Source organism: Cinclus cinclus, chromosome 27 (genome assembly GCF_963662255.1).
Source record: "Cinclus cinclus chromosome 27, bCinCin1.1, whole genome shotgun sequence".
NCBI classification, from domain to species: domain Eukaryota; kingdom Metazoa; phylum Chordata; class Aves; order Passeriformes; family Cinclidae; genus Cinclus; species Cinclus cinclus.
In genome coordinates, this window is record NC_085072.1 from 6,934,140 (window position 1) to 6,958,573 (window position 24,434).

Here is a 24,434-nt window from a genome sequence, read left to right on the forward strand (position 1 = left end):
GGAGGGAGAGCATCAGAAAAATAAACTGGGCTATAAGAAGGGTTTCTCTGTGGTCAAGTATCACAGAATCACTGAGGGGTTTGGGTAGGAAAGGGCTTTACAACACATATTGTACCAACCTCTGCCATGTCCAGGGACACCTTCCACTATCCCAGGGTGCTCCAAGTGCTGCCCAACCTGGCCTTGGACACTTCCAGGATAGGGCAGCCACCACTACAGATGTGCAAAATTATGTTTGTACATGATCATTAATTAACCCATTAGCTCAGGTGGCTGAAATAGTCTGGAAAAGGGCTGTGAAAAAGGCTGGCAAAGGTCTGCAGGGTCACTGACCAATGCCCAGCAAAGGTCACAGCGGGACTTAAAGCAGCTTTGTCTGGCAAACTCTGCAGCTCCGAGATAGTGAAAGACTGATGTGGAACTGGGTGCAAGATTGATGTGGAACTGGCTGCAGGTGCCCTCAGGAAAGGACTCTGGATGGCAACTTCCACACTGTCAAACCCCATCACCCTGTGCCACAGCAGCTTGTGGTGACAACAGGAACAGCCTCCTCTGCTACCCAGAAACTATACCAGGCATTAAATCCTGACCAACTGCTGTTGTGAGAAATTAATAGCTGAAAAATCTATTTAATAAATACCTGAGCCTGACTAATGAAGTATAAAGAACCCTTCAGAAAACCAAGGGAACCTATGAATCCTTGACACTAAGGAAAACCAATCCCATCCCTCTCTTGTGCCATCAACCCCAGTGTGGCAAAAGAGCACTGGAGGAGTCTGTTCACCTCTTGTTTGGCAGACTCATCCTGGAAGCAGGTGTGCTGCAGGTAGTAAGCCCCCATGGCCTGGTACTTGTCATCAGAGGAGCAGAGGAGCTGGATGGCCTTCTGGATGGTCATGGTGCCAGCATCAATCTCATCACCACAGATCCTGTGTCAAAGAGAAATACAGAACTGGGTGAGTGCTCAGCCAAGACACCTAAGTCAGCACTGAGAGTCACTGGGTAGGAATCAGTGATAAAATATTATCACATTGCCATGTAGAGCACACGGGGCACCTCTAGTGGATTTCTCTGTCTCAAAAAGAGAGATGGTAAAAGATGGAAAAGACACAGTGAAGAGCACTAAGGGTAATAAATTCCAGATCCAGTCTACCCACAAGCAAAGGAGACAGAAAATGAAAGCTGGGTTGAGGTGGTGGATGTCTGGTCATGTCCAAAGTGGAAGTTCAATGAACAGAGACCCAGTTCACTGTTCCCCAAATAAAGGAGTGAGTGGACAGGAGTGAAACCATCTGCCAGGTCGTGAGGACAAGGTAACACAGGCAGGTAGTTTTCCCACAGCATGAGATCTTTTGATGTGAGAGGTGGTGGAAGCAGAAATGTAAGAGCAGTTGATGGTCTGGGGAAGCTCAAGCAGATCCCTCAGGAAAAGGCCTGTCTGGAGTGATGGGATGGACAAATAGGCAGTTTATGAAATGTTAACAATAGCTCTGAGACATCCTGCTCCCAGGGGATGTTCACACTGGCTGTCTCCAAGCTCTTCTAAAGGCTGACCACTGTCATCATCCCTGTTAGAGGTAAAGAATGTGCCTGAAACTTCAGAGGAAGGATATTAATTCCTCTGGCTCGAGGCAGAACTAGAACCTCAGGAGAAATACAAACATCTGAAGGTTCTTCCACTTGTTTAGAAATGTGAAGGTCCTGCTTTTTTTTGGCTTGCTCTTATTCAGTACCATCTGTGATGTTTTAACCACATAAAATTAGAAAAGGGTCTGAACTTTCAGGGAGGTCTGAACTGCAAAGCTTGTCTGTGCTTCCAGTTATAGAAATTAATGTAATTGGAAGTTCCTGTCTCCTCTCAGCACCCTTGCAGCTGAATCCTGCAGAGGCTGCATGGGGATCTCACAGCAGTGGTGGCTGCATTAATTTGCAAAGTCCAGGACTGAGGAGAGTCAGACCCAAACTCCTGTTTGGTTTTACTGTCAGCAGTGATGGGATACAAATGGGAAAGGCTTCATTAGAAGTGGATGAAATCCAGAAGTGTGAAGGCTTTCCCAGCCACTGAAGTCATGGCTGTGCCTGGCTGATGATGTTCCCTGGGACTGATGGGGAGTTTTACCTGGAGATCAGGAAATCAGTCCCTGACTGAACCACATTTATTTATACACATTTTTGCTGCATGTCATACCAGGGAGTGACTCTGTAGAGGAGCTGCTTATATTCAGGCAATGCCATAGACCAACAGAACAGTGATTTTTAATAAGTTCTTCAAATGTACCCGTTACATTTGAAATTATAAATGTCACCACAAGACAATAGCACTTCGAAGCATGGGACAGCAGAGTTGCTTTGACTGCACCAAAGAAATGTAAAGAATAAATGTCTGGAAAGAACATTTGGTCACCATCAGGAGCACTTACAGTGGATAAAACATTTATCCTTATGAATCCCAGGATTCCTCTCCACACAGCACAGAGCAGGGAATAATATGTACAATTCCACAGGGAATTTCATACAAAAGGCAGGACTGAAGGACTCTGAAGGACTCTGGTCTCCACTGCCCTCCCTGGCATAAAGTTATACCCAACCTGCATGACTCATTCAAGCACCTGTGGAGTCAGTGGAAAGAAATCAGTGCTTCCAAAAACCACCTTGCCTTTGTCTTGGACATTTTTTCTAGGAAAGGAAGCCCTACCCTCTAGAGACACCTCTGCTTCTCTTGGTATGCAGGAATGAGAGACAACAGTATGGGGTTGGACCTTAAGCATTCCATGTCTAAAGCTGGGTAAACTTCATTCCACTTTTATTTCTATACTTCAATAAAACATCACTTCCTCAAAAGACTTTTCATCAGTTTGAACCCAAATAAAAACCTGGCACCACGCAACTTCCATTAAACTTCCAACATGGAGACACAAAACTGGAAAGACAAAGTAAACTAGAAATTATGGAGCCCCAGAAATTCCTGGGTTGGATCCAGGATGCAATTTTCTCTCAGTTTTTTTCATGCTCCTGAGATGATTGAGCTGAGAACTGATGGATCCTGCACCAGGGAGGGACTTCTCCTTTGGGAAATGGGACCTGGACTAGAGGTGTGGGAAGAGAGGCAGATTGGTAAAAATACCAGGTCTGTGGCCATGTAACCATAGTGATCTATTTTCCTGTACAATTATTGAACCAGATGCACTTTTTCTGAGACAGAAGGTCCAGCTTTTTCTGTCCACTTGGTCCAGCTGCTCAAGGAAGGCAATTTTCTTTACATCCACTCCATAGAGGGACAAACCCTCTCCAGCTGGGAAAAACTGGGGATGCAGGTGCTGTTCTGTGAGAGAAGATTGGGAAGGTTCCCTTTTTTCTGCTGTCTCCTCAGCAGAAATTCACAGCAGGTCAGCATCCAGGCTTCATTACAATGTCCGTGAAACAGCAGGGTTTTCTTCTATCTGAGAATAAAATCACCTTGGCAAAGTCCCACAAAGGGGGGAATTGTTCCTCAGCCAGTCAGGGATATTCCCAACCAGATTCACACTGTGGGAACAACAACCTGCTTCAAGAGAAACTCTTGGACTGAGACATCTCCAGCCTGGGCAACGTGTCTGGTAGAAGAGCTTCAAAGGCTGTCCTTCCACAAGAAAGAAGCAGACTAGGAAGAGACCTCAGCTGGAAATTTTTCAGTGGAGACAAAGAAGATCAGATTCTGGAGTGGAAGGCAAACAAATACTGAAGAGGATCAGTATCAGAAAAAGGCAAATTCCCTTATGTTTAATGAGTAGATTGTTTTGCGTTAATTCCTATCTAAGTCACCATCCTGCTTGTTAGGGCTACAAGTCCCAAGAGAGGAGGAAGCCAGAAAACTCTTAACGAATTCCATTGTTCATTAATTAAATCAGAGTAGAGACTCAAAACAGTGTTTAGCACATCCCAGCATTTTATCCCAAAAAAAACAAGCCAAAATGAAGGTGCTTTTCATCACAGTCGTTTCTGCTTTCACTGCGTGGCTCAGCCCCGAAGTATTACTGTTTTGATATTGATCACCATTAATTACCCCAAAAGACAAGAGATGGATCAGAAAACACCCTTGGTACATTACCTATTTCTATAACTCCTGTCCTTCTCTCTGTTTGCACTACTTCCAGGGAAGCCGATCTCAGGGGGGAATGGTTTTGGGGGACACATTGTCCCTGAGCTTTAGCCACAGCACAGGGACTGCAGCAGGTCAGCTGGGGCCAGGTCAGTGTCACCAGAGCCAAATATGAAACTAAGAAAACCCAAAGGCTTGCCACAGTCTTTACTGCCCCCTCCACAGCTGCCAGCTGAGGCATCCAAGACCTTTGACAGAGCAACTCTGAGATGTTACAGATTCCCAGGTGCCTGGAGAGACACTTGCTTCCACAGGGTCTCTAATGAGGTGTTTCAGTCTCCTCCACACAGACTACTCCAAATGGAAGAGCATCCACATCTCCCAGTGGGGCCAAAGGTAAGTGTGGGTTTGCAGGTGGCCATTAGAGGCTTCTGATCCAGATCAGCAAACCCTGAGCCAGAGACTGCCTGCAGACACCCAGCTCCCCATTCTGTGCTCCCAAAGGAGAATACCCCCAGTCCTTGTCCAGGGGTGGAATGAGTCCAGGCTCTCAGCCATATTTCCAGCTCAGACATCTGGGATTCCCTGACATCAGCAAGAGGTGTTGACTTTATTAGGGGGCAGATGCCTCAGCTCAAACAGAGGCATTTCCTGAAGTGGTGTGACCAGCTCAGGCCACTGCAGGGCCACAGACACCAAGGCCACCAGCTTGCCCAGCCCTGTCTGTCCCATGTGGCCCTGAAGCACAAAGTACAACAGCTCGAAGCAGAACTAATACAATGTCAGTCCTTGGTGGACACAGCTTTCTTGTACCCCAGGTTCCAGCTGGAGGGGCACAAAGACTCCAAATTTCCTAGGAGAATTAAACATTCCATTGTTTGTTACTGCTTCTCATCATTGCTCCCTGATGACCAAGCAGGATGAAGAAACTTTTATCATGAGTGGGCATAAATAGTATCAATAACACCAATAACATTGCAACATGTAATTTAGGCAAAAGCTGCCTGCTCAGGGTGCTACCCTGTCACCTGGGGCATGCTGCAAGTGCCACCCAGCAGAGGAAATGGTTAAAAGTGGACAAACACGGGTTGTCTCCACCAGCTGCTGGAATCACTGGTGCTGCAGCTTCCAGGGCGAAATGCTGCAGGTCTGGGGGATGTCACAGGAGATCAGGAAGGAGAAGGGTTCTGTGGAGAAGAGGGAGTCCTGGACACCAAGAAAATTCCTCCAGCTCTACCAGACTCCAGAGAGCTGTATTTTGGCAATGTAAGTGCTGCTCATTGAGAGCAGCCTATCGGCAGGAGCCACTGGAACAACCCTGAACATCTGAGCCCAGGCCAGAGGTGCTGAGCTTGAAAATGTTGATCCAGATATGACATAATGATTACCAAGGCTCAAGTCTCTGAGTGGTTATAGAGAAGTATGTCTGGAATCCCAGAATCCCAGATGTTGGCAAAGACCTTGGAGACCATCAAGTCCACCTGTGGCCAACCCTCACCTTGTCACCCAGCCCAGTGCCACATCCTTGAGCACCTCTCGGGATGAGGACTCCACCACCTCCCTGGGCAGCCTCTTCCAATGTATAACAACCCCTTTCTGTGAAGAAGTTCTTCATGGAAGAAATGGAATGGACATGAGAAGGTCCCTCTCTGCTCACTGAGGCAGGATCATGACAACAGGGCTGGTAGAGGAGAATAAACTGCATGAGTTTTCAATTGTGTTCAACCTCCTGATGTGACAAACAGTGCAGAACTCAGATTTCATCACCAGAACCAATAGCATGGGGTGAGTAAACCCCTCTGACGTGATATCAGGGAATCATAGAAGGCTTTTCCTGAAAAAATTTTAGTGTTACACTGCTCATCAGGCAGCTGGAAGAAAGGGGCTTTGGTCAGAGTTGCTGCTATAAGAGGGAGGACTCTGAGGGATATCAGTTATCAGAGGCAGCTCTTCCCTGTCTCACACAGCCAAAGCCAGATCAATAAATGGCAGCAATCACATGGTCAAGAAGAGTTGCAAAAATTAAATAACTTGGTCAGCAGATGCAGAGGGAGTGCTCAGCACAGACAGTTTGACAGTTCTTGCACACTCAGAATTTTGATACCCACACACCACTCTCACCACCAAAGAACATGCAGTAACCAATGTTTCCTCTCACACCACCCAGGGAGACCAGATCCACAGCAGAGAATGCCTGAGAAGCACCATTATTGAGCCACTACTGACACCATCAAGGGGCATTACAGAGTTTTGTACCACAGACAGACCCAGTGGATCACAGGTCTCACTGCAATCCCTCTCACAGCAATGGAAATCACCCCATGGATCACTTCAGTTCACCCCATGGATCATGAAATCCACCCATCCTCAGAAAGCATGGAAAGCACCCAGCCCTCCCCCGGCTCTTGCAGGCTGTTTGCAAGCCTGCAGACAAGACATCCAACACATCCCAAAACAGGAGATCTGCAGCACAAAACCACAAATTCTCTATTCAAACACAGAATTCTCTGTCACAAAGGCACGAACTCCACCTGGAGAATGACCAGAATGCAAGGACAGAGCCCCAGACTGGGAACTGGCAGCAGCTGTGACCCAGCTGAGCCCTGTCCCTGCATGTGGAGGTTAATAATGGGGTACCTACAAGCAAAGCTCTCCTTACTCAACATCAGGGGAGCCAAGGGAAGATTGAAATCTCCAAGTGGAGAATCCTCCAGACACAACAGCCCTACACAGCAAGGAGAGCCCAGACATGTTCCTGACCCACCTCAGAAGCCCTTCCCCAACAAGAGCACATTGAGAGCAAGGCCAACAGTGCCCTGCAAGACACTTCTGAGAGCTAAGAGTTATCCAAAATAGTAATTTTTCCAAAGATGACAACTCCTTTGTATGTCTCCAAAGCTTTCAGGACAGCTGCTCTCAACCTCCTCCCCTCTGAGCACAACTTCTATACCAGGTGTCCCCTGCACCAGTCCAGCTCTGAAGAGCTTCAGGCAGAGCAGGGGCTGTGCCACAGCCACATCAGATTCACCCAGGGGACACATCCATGAGCCCACAACTCGAAGCCCAGACTGAAGCCTGACTTGAAGCCTGGGGTTTCCACAGCAGAACCAGTTCTGCCAGATGAGCCGTGCCCCAAGCCAGGACTGTGTAAATGGAACCACTCCCTAACCAAGGGCAGCCTGAGCTGGAGAGGATCCCTCACAACAGCAGCTCTCCTCTCATAAAATGCCATCTTTCTCCAAGTGACCTCTCCAAAGCCATGACCAATACCCTGAGGTGGCTTTGCCCAGAGCCTGCCAAATTGCTCCAAAGCTGTCTCCTCCCTAGGAGAAGGCAGCTTCAGCCTGGAGTTCAGGCATCCTGCCATCCTTCCCACTATACTTTTCTGATCTTCAGTGAAAAATTCCCTAGAACAAATCACTTCTAGTTTGTGTAACAGCCCTGGTTTCTGTTCCAGAGGATTTACAGAGCTGCTGACAGCAGCAAGCCAAGGCCATCAGTGCTCTGGGCTGGTCAGGGCTAATTGGCATTTGTCGAACATAGAGTAACAGGGCACATGGGCAGCCAAGGAACATGATAATGTTCTAATGGGACAGTGACGTTTCTTGGCATCCATGCTCTGTGACACACCTCCTACTCAATCCCAAAGGAGGGAGGCTTAGCCAGAGTAACCTGGGACATTCAGATGTCAAAAAGGGCATGGTTTGGCTCATGCTGCTGACGGGGAAGGGGATTTTCTCAGTATCTCCATCATTCCTTTGGGCAATGGCTCAACAGTTTCAGGCCTTTTGTGGGAGTTGTGACAAAGTCTGTGAGCCCTGATAAACAGTCTCACACATATCCTGCACTGGAAAATTTCTTTTTGGGACCAGGGACCCCTAGGAAAGAGTTTGGGAGCTTTTAGGGATTGTGCAACAAAATTCCCCCTCTGACAGGGAGTTGTGAGAGCTTCTGGGCTGGCACAGAGCAAGTCCTGCGTTATGGTGCAGCAGCCCTGGGGACTCTTGTGGAAGCTGCAGCCCCTCCTTCTCCAACTTTCACTGCAATGTTTTGCAGTTCAAAACATGCAGACCATGGCCTTCCAAGGCTTCCAAGACTATGGTTTGTGCAGACCAAGTCTCTCCCAAAACTGCAACCAAACGTCAGTGCTCCAGAGCTGGAGGTAGCACAGGGCATTGGGCCAGTGTTCAGTCACCACCCAAACCAGGTGATTGTCAGTGGGAGCTCTGCTGCATTCACAGGTACATTCTTGGGAGGGTCTGAGCTCTCTGCCGTGTTTTACATGCCCTGTGCTTGTAGGCAACATCTACAAGAAGGGATCTGATGATCAAACATGATGGACCATGCTACCCTTATATATTTCCTACCCCAAATGGGACTGGATGGTCTGGACAGGAAGGAATTGAACAGCTTCCACTGGCTCCTGATTAGTCAGATTATTTCAATTAGGGTATTCATTTCAATTTATGACTCAGTTTTTTTCTGGAACCCAAATCAGAAATTTGCAAATGAAGCAGGGGCTGGGTGGAAAGAAAGGAGGGAAACACCACTGCTTAGTAGGCTCTCAGCTCTGCTCTGAGTCAGATCCTCAGGATCTCACTCCTTCCAAGACATTTTTTTTTTGATAAGTTTTCGGCCAGATTGAAGCAGGAGGACAGCCAGGAGAGACACCCTGACTGCACACCAGGCCTTCTGCTCTTCACCCCCCCCGCCATCCTCATATTGTTATGGGTCAATGCCACCACAGACACTTGAAGGATTGTGTTGCCTAATATCACAGACCTACAGCAGAGACACCTGCACTGAGCCAGTTCTATCAGTTCCCCTCCACAGCCCAGGAAACAAAGCTCTTAAGAGTGAGCCCTCTGACCCACTGTCAGTGCTGCAGGATGCACCGTAAGGGCTCTCCAGTGGCTCTAAGGCAGCTCAGGGCTCTGATGGACAGAGCCGCCCAGCACTGCCCACACTCCCTCAGGCTCAGAGCACTTACTTGGAGCTGGACTGGGGCTGACCGTAGACCCCGTCCTGCTTGCAGCTCATCATGGGCTGGGCATAGACCACGTCGGGCTTGTTGCTCGAGGGGCAGGACAGGGCTCGTGCTGGCATTTTTTTACTGGTCCTGCTGGTACCCTGCTGGGTGCTGCAGCTGCTGTAGATGCTCTGGCGGTTGAGGGTGGCCTTGTGCTCGGCCCGGCCGCCGCCGTGGGCCTTGCGCAGGGTTCCGCGGGGCGGCTCGCAGTACAGGTCGGGCTCGCTGCGGCTGCTCTTGATGTTCTGCACGAAGCAGTAGTCGCTGCCAGCCCGGGGGCTGCACAGGGCCTTGCCGTGGGCCCGGCTGGCCCAGCCCTCCATCTGGCTGTAGGAGCTGTAGCGCCGACTCTCCACATCCCGCTTCAGCGTCCCGTTGTACAGCTGCCAAACACCAAACACAGCGGGTTAGGGCTGAGCTGCAGCTCTGCGCCGCCGCGCCCACCCTCGCTGGCTGTTACTGCTTTCCTGGGCCTCTCAAGCACTTTCGTGCCCAAAATTTTTGGGACGTTATCCAACCTGCAGCCCTTACAAAGGTGCCAAACCCCACCTGGATTTCAGGGACACTGAGGGATCAGGATGTGGGATCCAGGAGCTTCAAAGCAGAACTTGTTATAACTACATATTATGTTATTGGCTTTTCACAAATATTAAAATGAATGCTGAATGTATAATGTTGGAACACTTTGCTGAATTAATATAGTTTATTTTAGTTCTGCTATTAACAAAACTTAGAAATAGTAGTGTGATAAATATATTTTTTTCTTGGACTATAACACAGTGATGTAAAAAGCTTTTGTTCATGTAACTAACTCAGAAAATAGTAAAAAAAAAATTAAAAAAAATTCACATTCCTAGATTATCCTATCTGAATTAAAACAGAGGTGACAAACAGCAAAACTGCAAGGAAAAAATTTATTGATCTCCGTTGTCAAAGAGTACACCAACAAGAAAGAGCCACAAAGAAAAAAGAAGCAAAAATGTTGATTTACAGATTAGAAGGGATAATTTTAAATAATGCATGAAAGGTCTATAAATATGCAATAAGTTAATGCATTTAACAAAATGTTTTCTAAGTTAAACTGTGCTCTTTGTGAAATGCCAAGCACCTGGCCGTTGTAACCTTTTGCTTTATTGTCTCTTATTGTCTTTTATTAAACTTTTTTAAATCTACCAAGAAACTAAACCTTGTTTTTCACAAACTGAAAGCTGAAATGTGACCCTGGCAATAGAGAAAGTGCTTTATTCCCAACACACAGGGTCTAACCCACCGTGTAACTACAGGAGCTCAGTGCACATCTCTCACCATCATGGAGCTTGATGCCCCATTCTGACCTTCCAGCAGCGCCTGCATTTATTTTTAATTTCCTTATGCTCTTTTCTTCACCTCCCATCTGTTAGGTCCTTAGAAAGGGAGTAAAGGGAGTGAAAAATGAGTAAGAAGGGACTCTTGAATCAAACTGTGCCAAGAAACAAGTGGAGACAATTAATATCTGCTTATGAGTTACAAGGCGTGTAGTATCTGCTCAGATAATGGGATGCTCTGGGAACAATGGGGAATGTGCAATAAAAATTGAGATGACTAAGACAGGAGGTAAAAAAGAAAGGATAAAAGATGGTAAAATAAACCATCTACAATTAGGAAAACAAAAAGATGGCTTTAGCTGTCCTGCTCTCAGTTCAAAATGCCTTCACCAGAAGTCCTCCAGATTTGCATCAAGTTTGCCACACCAGGATTGAATTCAATCTTCTTCTGCAATGTTAAATCTTTGGGATGTCATTGCTGGCTTGCAGGAGCCTGCAGGGTTATGTCCCAGTGAGAGACAGCTGGTTCAGATGTGTAGACCAGAAAGCAAAAGAAATTAAACTGTTTTAGTGCTGTTTGCCCCATGATGCTGAGTTTGTGCTCTGCATCCCCTCAGCAGTCTGGCAAAGAGATCTCCAAGACATACAGCAAAGAGGGATAAAAAGAACTAAGGAATAAAACTGCCTGCCCCATTCCCCTTTGATTATCCTGGGAAAACTCATCCCTGGTCTCCTGTTGGATCAAACTGATTTTTTCTCATCAAACTCTAAACAGTGGCACTTTGAGTGTCGCTGTTTGCAAAGGGCACCCAAGGGTCCCTTTGGCTGGGAGAGAAAAGTCAACACTGGCTCCTAATAATTTCATTGGAATTGTGAAATGCCTGTGCCTGGTGTAACAGTTCATGTCACTGGAAAAAAAAAATCCATATTTCCTAACCTAGAAACTCTATGACAGAGAAATGGGAATCCTCTGGCAGCTCACCCTGAGTTCCTCAGCTCTGCCCTAACTCTATCCCAGCTCCAGCACACTATCATTCCTGCCTCCAACACTCTGCAGAATTGTCATTATGTTAATTAATTAAGCCAAATATTTCCATTAACAAACTGATCTTCAGGAATGCAGGGAATCCTCTCAGCTGTGTCCCAGAGAGCTGCAGAGGTAACGGCAGAATCCCTTCCCAAGGGGCTCCCTGGCACCACCTGGGTGGGACTAAACCCTTTAGTCCAACTCTGCTGATGCCCAGATCACTGTTATTTGAGTAGTTCACAGACTTTCAGATGTGCATCTAAACAGGTGAATTGCTGCCAGGAGGCAAAAGGGGAGCAGATTCTCGCAGTGACTTCTCCAGAGGACACAGAACAAACCCGGTGGTGAGTGGGGCAGGGGCAGGTTTGGAGCCTCCTACAGAGCTCCTGGGGTTTGGAAGGACAGATGGCAGGTGAAAAGAAGAGACAGGGTGAGGCACATCAGAGTAGAATGTGATGAGTCTCAGGGGCTCTCTGGCACTGGAACAAGCCCTCTTCTGCCCAGGATACAATCCAGGATGGCCACATACACAGGCTCTCTTCATCCCAGTTTTGCTTGGGATGCCGCACACACATAGCAACAGCAGTGACCTTCCATGAAGTCATGATCTAGAATATATGTCCTTCTGAGGTGATATCATCCTCATTTCAATTCATTTTCCTGGGTTCAGAAACCCTGGGGACAGTGAGGGATGGACAGGCCTGCAGTGGGAAGGTGCAGGGTGGACTTTGCTCAGTGGAGCCGCTGGCAGCGGCTGCAGGACCAAGTGCAGCTTGTTGGATGCTGGTTTTCTTTATGAGTCAGTTTAAGATGGGATTATTCTGTAGGGCTGTCAGGAGCTTGGCAGAGCTGTGGAGCCCCTGGGCATCCACTGAAACTGACTCAGGGAAGGCTGGAAGAGGAACTTGTTTATCTAAAGCTGGGATTTGCTCTGCAGTGCACTCACTGAGGGGAGGGGGAGTGCACCTCTGTTTACTGAGACAGAATCATGGGTTCTAGATTTCCTGCTGGCTTTTAGAGTGGCTATAGCATTGTCCTCCTCCGTGGCAGCCCCAACATGGGTGAAGCTGTTTGCAAAGACACCTTTCTGCAACACATGAGCCTTGGGCTGCAAGTCCAAGCAGGTCCCGGCAGGGCGGGGGAGCCTTTTGCAAACTCATGGGAAAATCGTTCCCGTGTGATGTGAAGCTCATTACCAAAGGCAGTCCACGACTTTTATTGCTGATTCTACCAGATGCTTGGCTGATTTTAATCTCTTTCAAGTGGCACGGACCTAATGGGTATGTCAGAATTCCTTTTTGCAGCAGAAGCCTGATCCAATGGCTCCAGATTGATGAGAATTGTCCTACCAGCTCCACACCTCAGTCCTTGCCAAAGAGTCTATGAATCCTTGCACGGCTGGGGCTGACCTGATCCTTTCCAGTTCCTGGCAAAATGCCCTGTCTTGTGCCTTAGAGCAGCTTCCCCACACTAAAACCTAAATCTCTGTGTTGGAGACCGTCACTTCTAGCACTGGAGCAAATGTGGCCAAGGGAATGGAATTCCCTGCAGCCATCAGTGAGACAGGATGCCCAGCAAGGAAGAAGGGAAGCACTCTGTGTCTGGAGAGATGCCATCTCTGAGGGAGAAGGTGATGCTGTCACACAGTCTGTGGTTTAAAGAGCTGCCTGACAACATCTCCCAACTTCTGCTGATGCCACTCTGTGTGCAGGGAGCTCTCCCTGTGCAGAAGAGCAGCAGTGAAAGGGAAGAATCAGTCTCTGGCCTTCAGACCTCATCAGTGCCCAGATTTTCTAACGCTGCAAACTGCATCTGCACACTGCCCATGGGTGTGTGCATGGTGTGCCCAATCCACACCTCTGCCCTTTAGGAGTGTAGGAAAATGTTGGGAAAGACCAAGAAGTCCCCCAAAGCGGGGTGGAGACAGAAGGCAGTGATTCTCTCTGCACTGCAGGATCTGGGAAGCATTTTGAAGGGGTCAGGCTGTCACTGAGGCTTTTCCCCATGGGAGCTAAGAAGTAGTAGAAGCTTGGAAGGTGTCTCCTTCCAGCACACAACTCATTGGCAATGTGCACTGGCAGCCCAGAAAATCATCCATGTCCTGGGCTCATCCCCCAGCGTGGGCTGCAGGGAGGGAAAGGATTCTCACATCTACTCTGCTCTTGTGACACCACACCTGGAATACTCTGCACAGTTCTGGTGCTCCAAACATAAAGAGGACCTGGAACTGTTGGAGCAAGTCCAGAAGAAGCCACCAAGCTGATCAGGGGACTGGAACACCTCCCCGGTAGAGACAGGCTGGGACAGCCGGGAATGTTCAGCCTGGAGAAAAGAAGGTTGTGTGGAGACCTCACAGCACCTTCCAAGATCTGAAGGGCTACAAGGAAGGTAGAGAGGGACCCTTCATCAGGAACTGGAGTGACAAGGGGAATGGCTTCAAACTGCCAGAGGGTGGGGTTAGATGGGATTTTGGGAAGAAATTCTTCCCTGTGAATGTGGAGAGGCCCTGGCACAGACTGACCAGAGAAGCTATGGCTGCCCCATCCCTGGAAGTGCCCAAGGCCAGGTTGGACGGGGCTTGGAGCAACCTGGGCTAGTGGAAGGGGGTGGAATGAGATGATCTTTAGGGTCCCTTCCAACCCAAATCCTTCTGCGATCCTATGATCCTCTGATTCTGATTCCAGATATTCCATCAGGCCCTGGAAGTCCCCTGTGGCTTTAGGATGCAAGAGGATGCTCAGGTGCAGCCAGGCCACTTGACATTCTGAATTTTAGCTTGAACTTCTCCTCCTCACTGTGAAATGAGTCTGTCTGTGTGAGGCCAGGCCTCTGGAGCTGTTCATTCACATCAGACAGAGAAGGCAGGGAGAAGGAACGGCACTGGAGATGAGCACTGGTGGCACTGGTGCTCCTGTCAGGCCCAGGGAGGAAGTGCTTCTCTCCCTAGCAACAGGACAGAGCTGTCTTTAAATGAATGAGCATTTGTGGATCTCCAGTTCTCAGCCTGCAGTATGTTCTAGGAACAACAGGTGGACTATCCAACACATGAGACAGGTAAACAAACGTCTTTAACCTCTTATTTCGGCTGGAATAAAACAGGTTCTAGAGAGAAAGCCAAAATGGCATTTCCCCAGCTATCAGCCATGAGTCCTTTTCTGGCTTTTTCTTCCATAAACCCTTCTGCTCAGCAGGAAAAGTCTCAGTCCTCCCCCTAATTTTCAGAGAAGCAGAAGCAGGGAGCAAGGTGCACCAGCCCAGGAATGGTGCTTGGATCCAGCTCTGCCTTCCCACGTCAGAGCCCTCCCAGAGAACTGGGTGGTTCTGATTCTGCATCTGAGGACGCCATCAGTTCATTACCTGCCTGGATTTTTTTCCCTTGCAATTTGTTTGTTTCTAGAGCAGCAGACAGAGAAGTGAGGGCTCCGTATAAACACGTCAGGAGCAGGTTTCTCCCAGGCTGGAGGGCAAAGCACAGGAGATGCAACCTGAGCAGGTCCCACCCTGAGTGCTGGGTGGGGAGAGCTCCTCATGCTCCTTGCGAAATCCTCTGAGTGCTGCTCCCTCCATGGCAGGGAGTAAAATTGCAAAACCAGCAAATACATTGTTTATCTATTTCTGAAATGCTCCTTCCCATCTCTCCCAGCAGCTGCCTTTCCCTATGATTTTTCATCTCTTTTCTTCTCATTCAGCTGAGATTTAGGTCTTGCTGGTTCCATTGGCTCTGGCTGAGGAAGGCAATTCCCAACTTGCTGTTCCAAAACCTAAAGCCTCGTGCAAACCTCCCAGGGACACTTGGCTCTGACCAAGCAATGACGTGCAGTGACTCTAAACCTTTGTTTTCTCTGGCACGATTATCCAAACCACTCTCTTTCGGGGTTTGTTTAAGCTTGGATGTATCGTCACAACAAACAAATTTTGACCCGAAATCCTTATGGAACAAAGCTCCCACTGTCAATGAGAGGTATTGTCTGAAGAGGCAAAGGCAGGCAAGAACAACAGTGATCTTATTCAGGTAGTGCTCTTGGGAGAGAAAGCTCTGGCTCTTCCTCCCACAGAGCACTTTTGGTTAAAAATATTCAGAGTCTCTGGTACAGAGGGATCACCAGTGTGTGTTTCTCATTAGTGCCATAATGGATCTAATTACTACAGTTATCTGCTTTAATCCAGCACTATCAGGCCAGCCGAATATTCCTTGGTCTGGGAGCATGGCTGCTCCCAGAGGTGTTGCTAAAGTAACACCTGGGCCCTCCTGGAAGAGAGACAATGAGGGTCTGGAGCTTGTCCTGAGAAGGGAACAGAGCTGTGGAAGGGTCTGGAGCACCAAGAGCAGCTGAGGGAGATGGGAAAGGGGCTCAGCCTGGAGAAAAGGAGGCTCAGGGGGGACCTTGTGGCTCTGCACAACTCCCTGACAGGAGGGGACAAACAGAGGGGTCAAGCTCTGCTCCCAGGGAACAAGAGACAGGACAGGAGGAAACGGCATCAAGTTGTGGCAGGGAAGGTTCCGGTTGGACATCAGGAGGAATTTCTTCATGGAAACAGTTGTTAAACATTGGAATGGTCTGCCAGGGCAGTGGTGGAGTCCCTGGAGGTGTTCAAGAAATGACTGGACCTGGCACTCGGTGGTGATTGGTCAAAGATTGGACTCAATGATCTTAGAGGCCTTTTCCAATCTTAGTGATCCTGTGATTCTGTGAAAGCCTCAGCTCAGCTCTGTGGGGATAAGGATCTGCTGGAGACAGGACACACCTGAGAGTCCCTCCCCAGCACATCCAGGGTTTGTTTGCCCTCACTGGGGACAGTACTGGGCGACACACTGTACATATCCACATCATGTGGGGGATTTCCTTCTTGTGGAAGCAGAAGCATGGAGAGCCAGGAGGGTTCTGTACCTTGTCCTGGTCCTGCCTCATCTTGGTGATGCTGTGAGACCTGGGAATGCCCCGACTCCCTGCCAGCGATGGACCTGCCAACCCAGCAGACCCAGGCAATAACAGGGTGAGAACTGAACCTCAGAGGTCTTTGCTGATGGCACCACACGTGCTGCCCTCTGTGTGTTTGGCTGTGCCTCTCCAAAACTGTGCCTGTAGCTAGGCTGACCACCAAGGACCCTGCAACCTGGGGACCACCCAACTGTGGCTGTGGCTTTGCAAAAGTGCTGGAGAGATTCCATTTTGGTGTGAACTGAGCTGAGAGAGACAAGGGTGAGGCTCATGCTGAGGCTTCTGCCATGACTGCACTGCTCTAGGTGCCCAGTCCAGCTTCCTTAACCCTTCCCTGGGTTTGTCTGTGTAAATGGTGGTCACTGTTGGATCCCAGAAACCTGGGGTTTTGAGCTTTCTGTGCTTTCTGGCACTGGTCCTCTGGAGAACACTACTTTTCACCTGAGGCCTTGGAGAAGGCTCCCACATTTGAGTGATGAAATTAAAATCACAGGTATGTAGTGAAATAGAAGTGTGTGCTTTCACATGGTGAAGGGTTTTAAATTTGAGGGTTTTATAGTATAGCAATGGCTATGGGACAAGATGGAGGATTTTGGGTGGTGTTTCTTTTGGTGTTCATCTTTCTCCTTCTTCATGGGTTTCAGGTAGTAGTTTCTGGTGGGTCAGTCAGTGTCAGTCACCACTGACCCTCCTGTGGGACCTGAGGTGTTGCTCACACTGGGACACAGTTCCTGAGGCTGAAGGGCTTTGAGAACTGCTGGCCACTTGTAGCTCACAGTGGTAGCAGGGGGACAAATACCTCTAAGGCTCCAAGCACCTGGGTTGAGGTATCACCCTGACCCAGAAGGGTTTGCAGTTACAGATCCTCCCATCTTAGTGTGGTCTCTGAGCAAAGGAATTCCCAAAGGCTGAACATCCTTGAGGGCTGAGCCAGCCCCTGACACATGAGCCAAGGAAATGCTGCAGCCAAGAGCAAACCCACTGCCCTCCAAGTGTCTCCAAGGTTCTGGAGTGGCCCCACTGGCTTGGTGCCCCTTGCACTGGCAGTGAGAAAGTGCTCACTGGGGACAGTGATGTTGCAAATGAGGCACCCCACAAGGGAATTTCACAGAAAATAATCTATAATAATGGGTGAATAAAAGAGTTTAATCCAAAGTGTTAGAAACAAAGAATCATGGAATCATTTAATTGGAAAAGCCCTCTAAGATCAATGAATCCAATCATTAACCCAACATTGCCACATTCACCCTAAACCATGTCCTCAAGAGCCACATCCACAAGTTTTTGAACACTTCCAGGGCTGGGGACCTCACCACTGCCCTGGGCAGCCTGTTCCAAACTGAATGATCCAGAAAGAGCTCTTCCTCCAGATCCATCATTTTTCTTACTCTAATATTTGAACATCAGTCTCACAAGATTGGGAAGAAAACACAGAAGTGAAAAGTTTGACATTTCCAGGAAGACACAAAACAAGACAAAAGGAAGAAGTGGGGGACAGCAGCTTTTAAGAGCTGTGGGTGGGACAGGACACCTTTAGTGTCACAATGTGAGGAAGTGCCTTAGATTAGGGCACTCCAAGAGCAGTGTCTCAGGTGCAGGTGCTGTGGAGCAACACCCTGGACATGGATTCCCCACTACCTTTTTAACTCCAGGGGAACTGGGAGTCAGTCATTCCCCTCAATATTACACTGTGACACTTCCCTAAAGTATCTGAGTTTGCCTGTGCATCTCAAAAGACTTTGTCACTTATCAGACACATTCACAGCACCAGCTCCAGCTGGAAATAAATCCAGCAATTTTGACTTCAGAAACAGATTTGCTTTATCTTTGGTTTCATGTCTTACAACCCAGGAATTACAAACAGGAAACATTTTTTAGGAAGCCCAGAACCTACACAGACTTCAAAAAGGTCTGTAGACAAAAGCAGAAGTTATCCCAAGTTGGAGGCTGGTGGCAGATGTGTGGAACCTTTAATGATGTCTGGATGAAGCTGCTCAGTGTGGCTAGGGAGTCTGCTGTTTGTTGAGCTTGTTAAGCACATTTAGACTTGAGGGTATATGTTCCAAAGTGTCAGTGGCACCTGGGACTGCTTGCCCCGAGTGCAGTCATCTCCCTGTGCACTCATCTCCCTGCTCCATCCAGCTCCAGTGGCAGGAGATATGGATCCAGGGGGGCTGATTCATCCTGACCTGACAGATTTCCCAGATAGAGGAGATGAATCACCGCCCCTACCTCTTTCTTTGTTGGCCAGGGGAGGAATCAGACAACTAGTCAGGACTAAATGGTTGATTCTCAGATAGACTCAGTTAGGTAAGACAAATTTTACTGTGAATCCTTCACAGATCCCAGTCTTTTTGATAAATTAATCCAGATCCTGAAGGCCTTCATCAAAAATGTTTAGAATTAAAGACCTGCATGACAGTTAAATTTGCAGAAAGACCTTCCCTCTTCAGTAAGTGCAGAGGAGTCTCTCAGAGAATAGAAAGAGCTGTCTAAATCCCCGGTGAGCCTGAAGGGACTGAACTGTTGTGTCCAGCTGGTGTATAATGGAGGTCCTGACCTTCATCACCTTCACCACCACTTTCCAGCTGTTCCCCAGAACACCAACACTGCTGACAGAAACCCCGAGCAGCCAGTGGTATTCCCACCTACCCAGCATTTGTCCAGCTGCTACAAGATTTGGAACAAGATCAGGAATTAACAGAAAACAATAACCCTCACACCAGCAACAGGAGCTGCAGTAGCACCTTACCAGCATGAGCAGAGCTGGGCCTTCACTTCCTCCCTCTTAAACAAAAAAACCCACCTACAGACCCTTGGAATGGCTGGAAGAGAGCAATTTTGCTTGGACAAAGCACAGCAAACTCCATTCAGGAATCACAATAGGCAAACAGCAACATATCATCAAAACAAAACATCCCAGTTGTTTGACTTGTGAAGCTCAGGTGCTCCACCTCTGCCTTGGGAGCTACCTCAGTTGCACTTTTCTGGTGGCCACAAAAACCCTGCCTGGTTACCATGGCTGGACCCTCTGCAGGGCTCCACCACTGTCTTAGGGATAGAGACAGGACACCTGGATGAATGGACCTGTGCTCTGACCCATCACAGAATCCCAGAGTCCCAGAATGGGACTTGGGTTGGAAACCCTCAGTGGGGTTTGGGTTGGAAGGGGCCTCAAAGCCCATCCAGTTCCAACCCCTGCCATGGGCAGGGACATCTTCCACTATCCCAGGCTGCTCTAAGCCCTGTCCAACCTGGCCTTGGCCACTGCCAGGAATGGGGCAGCCACAGCTTCTCTGGGCATCTTGTGCCAGGGCCTCACCACCCTCACAGAGATTTTCTTCCATCCCTCACAAGGAAGAGTATTCCATCTAACTCTGCCCTTTGGCAGTGGAAAGCCATTTCCCCTTGTCCTGTCAATCCATCCCTTGAAAATAATCTCTCTTCATCTTTCCGGTAATTCCTTCAGGTACTGCAAGGCTACAGTACAGTCACCCCAAAGCTTCTCTTCTCCAAGCTGAACAATCCCAACTCCCCCAGTCTTCCCCCAAAGCAGAATTCTCCATCTCCCCATCAACTTGGTGCCTCCTCTGAACATACTTTGCCCTTCTGGGGAAAGAAGCCCCCCTGGCCAGGATTTAACAAGCGCAGGAAAAGACACTGAAATGGGCCAACAGACAGGCTGGAAATAAACATTTAAAATACACTCCAGTGCTCCCAGTTTTCCTATGGAATACCCAGTGATGCAAACTCAGCAAGTGACACCACTGCCTTGAAGCCATCATGCTATGATAAGGCCATTAGGGAAGACCCAGATAAATCCTTCTGAAGCTGAGGAATACTGGTGCTCTGAACAGGCAGAGGATCTGGCAACCACTGTCTGTGTGCTTAGAGCCACCAAAACCTTTCCTGGTTCAAGCCTTTCATGGCTGACACAGAGCTGCTTTACAGTTCTAGAATTGTTGAAAGGAGCCCTTTGCTTTTCTCATATTCAAATCCCAGATCTGTGAATTGCTCCTTTCTACTTTAGAGCTGATGAAAAGCAGGGAAGAGCAGAATACAGGCCTGAAATGGAGGGGCAGCATGAGCACAGGTTGTCCCAGTGGACTGTGGAATGGTTTGGAGTGATACCCTGTGTACCAGAGATCTGTCACCAAGGACCAGCAGCTCTGTGGGATGTCCAGACTCACACTGCACAAAGACGGCTACCATCTCACCTGTGCTTTTTCTGGAAATCTGCAATAATTTTTTTGGAAATCACTGTGGAAGAACTGCAGCCCCTTTTTTGCAAGCACAGAGAATATCTGGGAAGGGTCTGCAGCAGCACTGAGGTTGGGAACAGCAGCACAGTTCTAAAGCAAATCCCCTGATCCACATTCCCCAGTCACATTCATGTCATTCACAGCCATGTTTTGGTGCACGCAAACAAAGATGGGAACTCCTGGATGTGCTCCAGACTTGAATTGAGCTGTGAAAGTCTGAACCCAGTCCTGACCTCTCAGGCTGCTTCCAAACTCTCATGCCATCAGGTATCAACCTACAAATCCAAACTAAATCTTGTCCACTCTAAAATCCCCACATGAAACCTTTTTGGAACCCTCAATCCTCCTCATCCACTGACTGCACTGAATCCCTTTCAGAGAGCCAGGATCCCACCCGGGCAAGTTTCTGAAGCACTGTGACCTCCCTGCATGACTGTGAGAAGTTCTTCCTGTCCAGGTCACCTCAGACTATGTCAGAATTCCCAGAACAAGGAGTGTCTTACCGGGTAACCCCAGTTGCTGTTCCCTGTCTGGGTTTTGGTGTAGTAGCTGCCCCGGGATGTTCCATAGCCATAACCATCAGCTAAACAATCGTACATGGAACCTGCAAATGGAAAAGGCATAGTCAGCATGAGAAAGCATTCCCAGGAGAAAAGATTCCAGCAGGCCCCTTTCAGAGCACAAAGCACTTTTTTAACAGCAAGTTTAGTTGTGGTAAAGTGACAGTTATAAATCTCAACAGGAACCTAGGGAATACAGGCAGCAAGGGGAACCCTTGTCACTGCTGGGAACTCCAGCCCTCACACCACACACCCCCTAAACCACCCCAAGATTTGCAGCACATAAGACCAAGTGCCATAAAACCCAAAGCAGAGGAGGAGAAAGGGTCGAAGACAGGGCCAGTATCTGACATCACAGAATCCCAGAATGGTTTGGGTTGGACCTTAAAGCTCATCCTGTTCCATCCCTGCCATGGGCAGGGACACCTTCCACTGTCCCAGGTTGCTCTGTGCTCCATCCAGCCTGGCCTTGGCCACTGCCAGGGATGGGGCAGCCACAGCTTCTCTGGGCATCCTATGCCAGGGCCTCCTCAACCTCACAGGGAACAAATCCTTCCCAATATCCCATCCAATCCTGCCCTCTGGCAGAGGGAAGCCATTCCCCCTTGTCCTGTCCCTCCAGGCCTTTGTAAATAATCTCTCTCCATGCTTCCTGCCAGTTCCTTCAGGTACTGGAAGGTCACAATTAGGTCACCCCAAAGGTTCTCTTCTCTAGGGCTGAACAATCCCAGTTTCTCAGCCTTTCCTCTCAGGTGAGGAGTTCCTTTCCTCTGATCAACTTGATGGCCTCCAAATTGTCGTATGAGAGGAACCTGATGATATTTTGTGCTACATGTCCCGGAATGTCTGGCCATTGTAGTAAATAGAATTCCCCTCTCTGAAGGCAAAGCCTACACCTGACCCTTTCAGCAGTCCACTCCATGTCTGAATCCCACCAATCCCATCAGCATGAGAAGCCTGAGCAAGGCTTGCTAAAATCAATCAGTGGTCACTAACAAACACCGTGGATAAAGGATCATCAAGTCTATTTAACACCTGGGGATTTAAAATGTTCAAAAACTACAAAACCTCACTGCACTCTTTGAATTCCAATCTCATCTCTAAAACATCTTTGTATGTCTATACTTTCTTTTCCTGAAAATTTATAGAGCTCCATCATTATTTTTGGGATGCTCGAGAGATAAGTGAGGCTGGGTCTCAGATATGTTTTTTAAAGATGCAAATACCTTGGATCAGAAGGAACTCATCAGCCATTTTCCCTATTTCTCCTATTTCCTATTTCTCAGTGCTTTAATCAGAGTTTGGATTTACCCACCCCAGCCCCTCCAAGAGCTATCCCAGCAATCTCCAGCACTGCAACCTTTGGATCTCTCCTAAAAGTATTTTATTCAATGCCACATTCATCACTACAAGACAAATAAAGTGAATCATTCTCTTTCCACAATGGAATTCCCTTAACCCCCTTTGGATGGTCCAAAAGAATGTAGGGTGATTTCAGTTTCATTTTCAGAAGTGCTCAATAATTCTGGCATCCCAGGTCCCGTTATGAGGAAGTGCAAACTCTACATTCCAATTAACTTCCAGGGGAAGCTCTGAATGTCTAACAAAGTACAAAATCAGGACTTACCTGTCCTAACTTATGCACCTAAACTGGTGGGTAATGTCAGAAATTTCCTAATCTCTGTGATTGTTTGATAAGACTCATCTCTGAGATAAACTGGATAAGCTCGACCACAAAGGCCCTGGAGCCACTCAGGTCTCCTCCAGCCACTGATCCTTGGAATAAACCTTATTTATTGCCCTGCCTGAGGCACCCAGAACCTGTTATGGTGATTTGGTTTGTGGCTAAAAAATCTTGCATTTTCTCAGGAAGATGATTCCTGTGGACGTGGTGTAAATAATAAGATTTGCTTTCTATTGTCAGCAGGACTGCACCTGGAGAACATCACTGGATGGAGAACAAGCAACAGCCAGGTCGGCTCCCAGCCCTGCAGCTGTGCAGGAAACCACAGGAGCTCCTTTTCCGTAGTCTGGAGACTCAGTGGACTCTGCTCCTCATCCTGATCTCCCCAGCCCTGAGTGCCTTGTGCGCATAAAGCTGCACAGCAGAACAAGGCAAGGAAGTGGCCATGGAAATGCAACTGGAGATTCAGTCATGTCCTTCACCTTGTGCTCCCTCTCCACCCTGGGATTTCCCTTCAACTCCACATCAGGACATCAGTGATGGACCTCAGCAGCAGCAAGGCAGTGCTGGAAGTGGTGAGTTTGGGCCAGGTGATTCCCCAGGACACAGAGTTATCAGATAACCATAATTCTGAGCAATAAGGTAAAGCCATTCCATGATAAGCTCCCAGGAATTCCTTCCTCAAATCAGCTTCTTGTTCTCTGTAAACATCCTGTAACTGCAGATGTGAGCACCTGGAGCATTTTCCTGAGTGTGTATCTCTAAAAACGGGTTCTGTGCCTGATTTACAGGTCCCTCTGAGCAGTCCTAACTGGGGACCACACTTTTCCTTTCAGGATCTGTTCCTGCCATGCACTCCAGACTTTAGGGTTAGAGCAAGGAGACACCCAGAATAAGCCAGTTTAGGCACATCTGTAACTCTCTGCAATAAATTCACCTCTATGTGGCCAAATTCAGGAGATCAGGCAGCTGGTTCAAATTTATGTTCTCCAGTGGTGGAAGGGTTGCCTTCACCTCTCAGAACTTGTACATAAGAGCTTATAAACACATAATTACACAGAACCTCAAATGTTCAAGGCATTTTGAAGTCACTCTGCTGGTTGGAGAAGATGCTTCTCCTGCCACCACTCAACTGGGATTTATTGCTTGAAGAGCTAAGTCTTGAAGCTAGGAAGAACCTGGGGATTTTCTGGTGGAGGTGGCTGAAGAAAACTCGATCTTTGTGCAGGTTTGGACACTTCTCTGCTTGGTTTATCTTGACAGCCAGCTGGGAGCTATATCCCCACCCCTCAGGGACAGGAAGGAGATCCCTCTTTTCAAACACCTCAGGAGTAAAGACCACAAAATCTGGTCACAGGTCCTTGGAATTTGGGATAAACCCAGGCAATCACATAAAACCATTTGGGCCAGGGTGAAAAATGCTCTTAGTCAGAGATGTCCTCCCTTGTGCTTTTTTCTGGCTATGTCCATAGGTCTGTGTCCCAGTTGCTGTCATCCAAGCATCTCTTTAGGTCCCTGAAGGGCCCATGTGCACTTAGGCAAACACAGAG

The 24,434-nt window shown here is 48.2% G+C and overlaps 1 protein-coding gene across 1 annotated transcript in view; it reads right to left on the reverse strand.

The window, feature by feature from the left end:
- The window catches only part of PKP1 (plakophilin 1), a 44,793-nt gene that overhangs the window by 15,664 nt on the left and 4,695 nt on the right, over positions 1–24,434 (reverse strand). The window contains exons 2-4 of the mRNA XM_062509590.1: positions 21,144–21,244; positions 9,069–9,490; positions 785–929 (exon numbers count right to left, since the gene is read on the reverse strand). Of these exons, the coding sequence (XP_062365574.1) occupies positions 785–929; positions 9,069–9,490; positions 21,144–21,244 (668 nt within the window). The remainder of the gene's footprint in view (positions 1–784; positions 930–9,068; positions 9,491–21,143; positions 21,245–24,434) is intronic.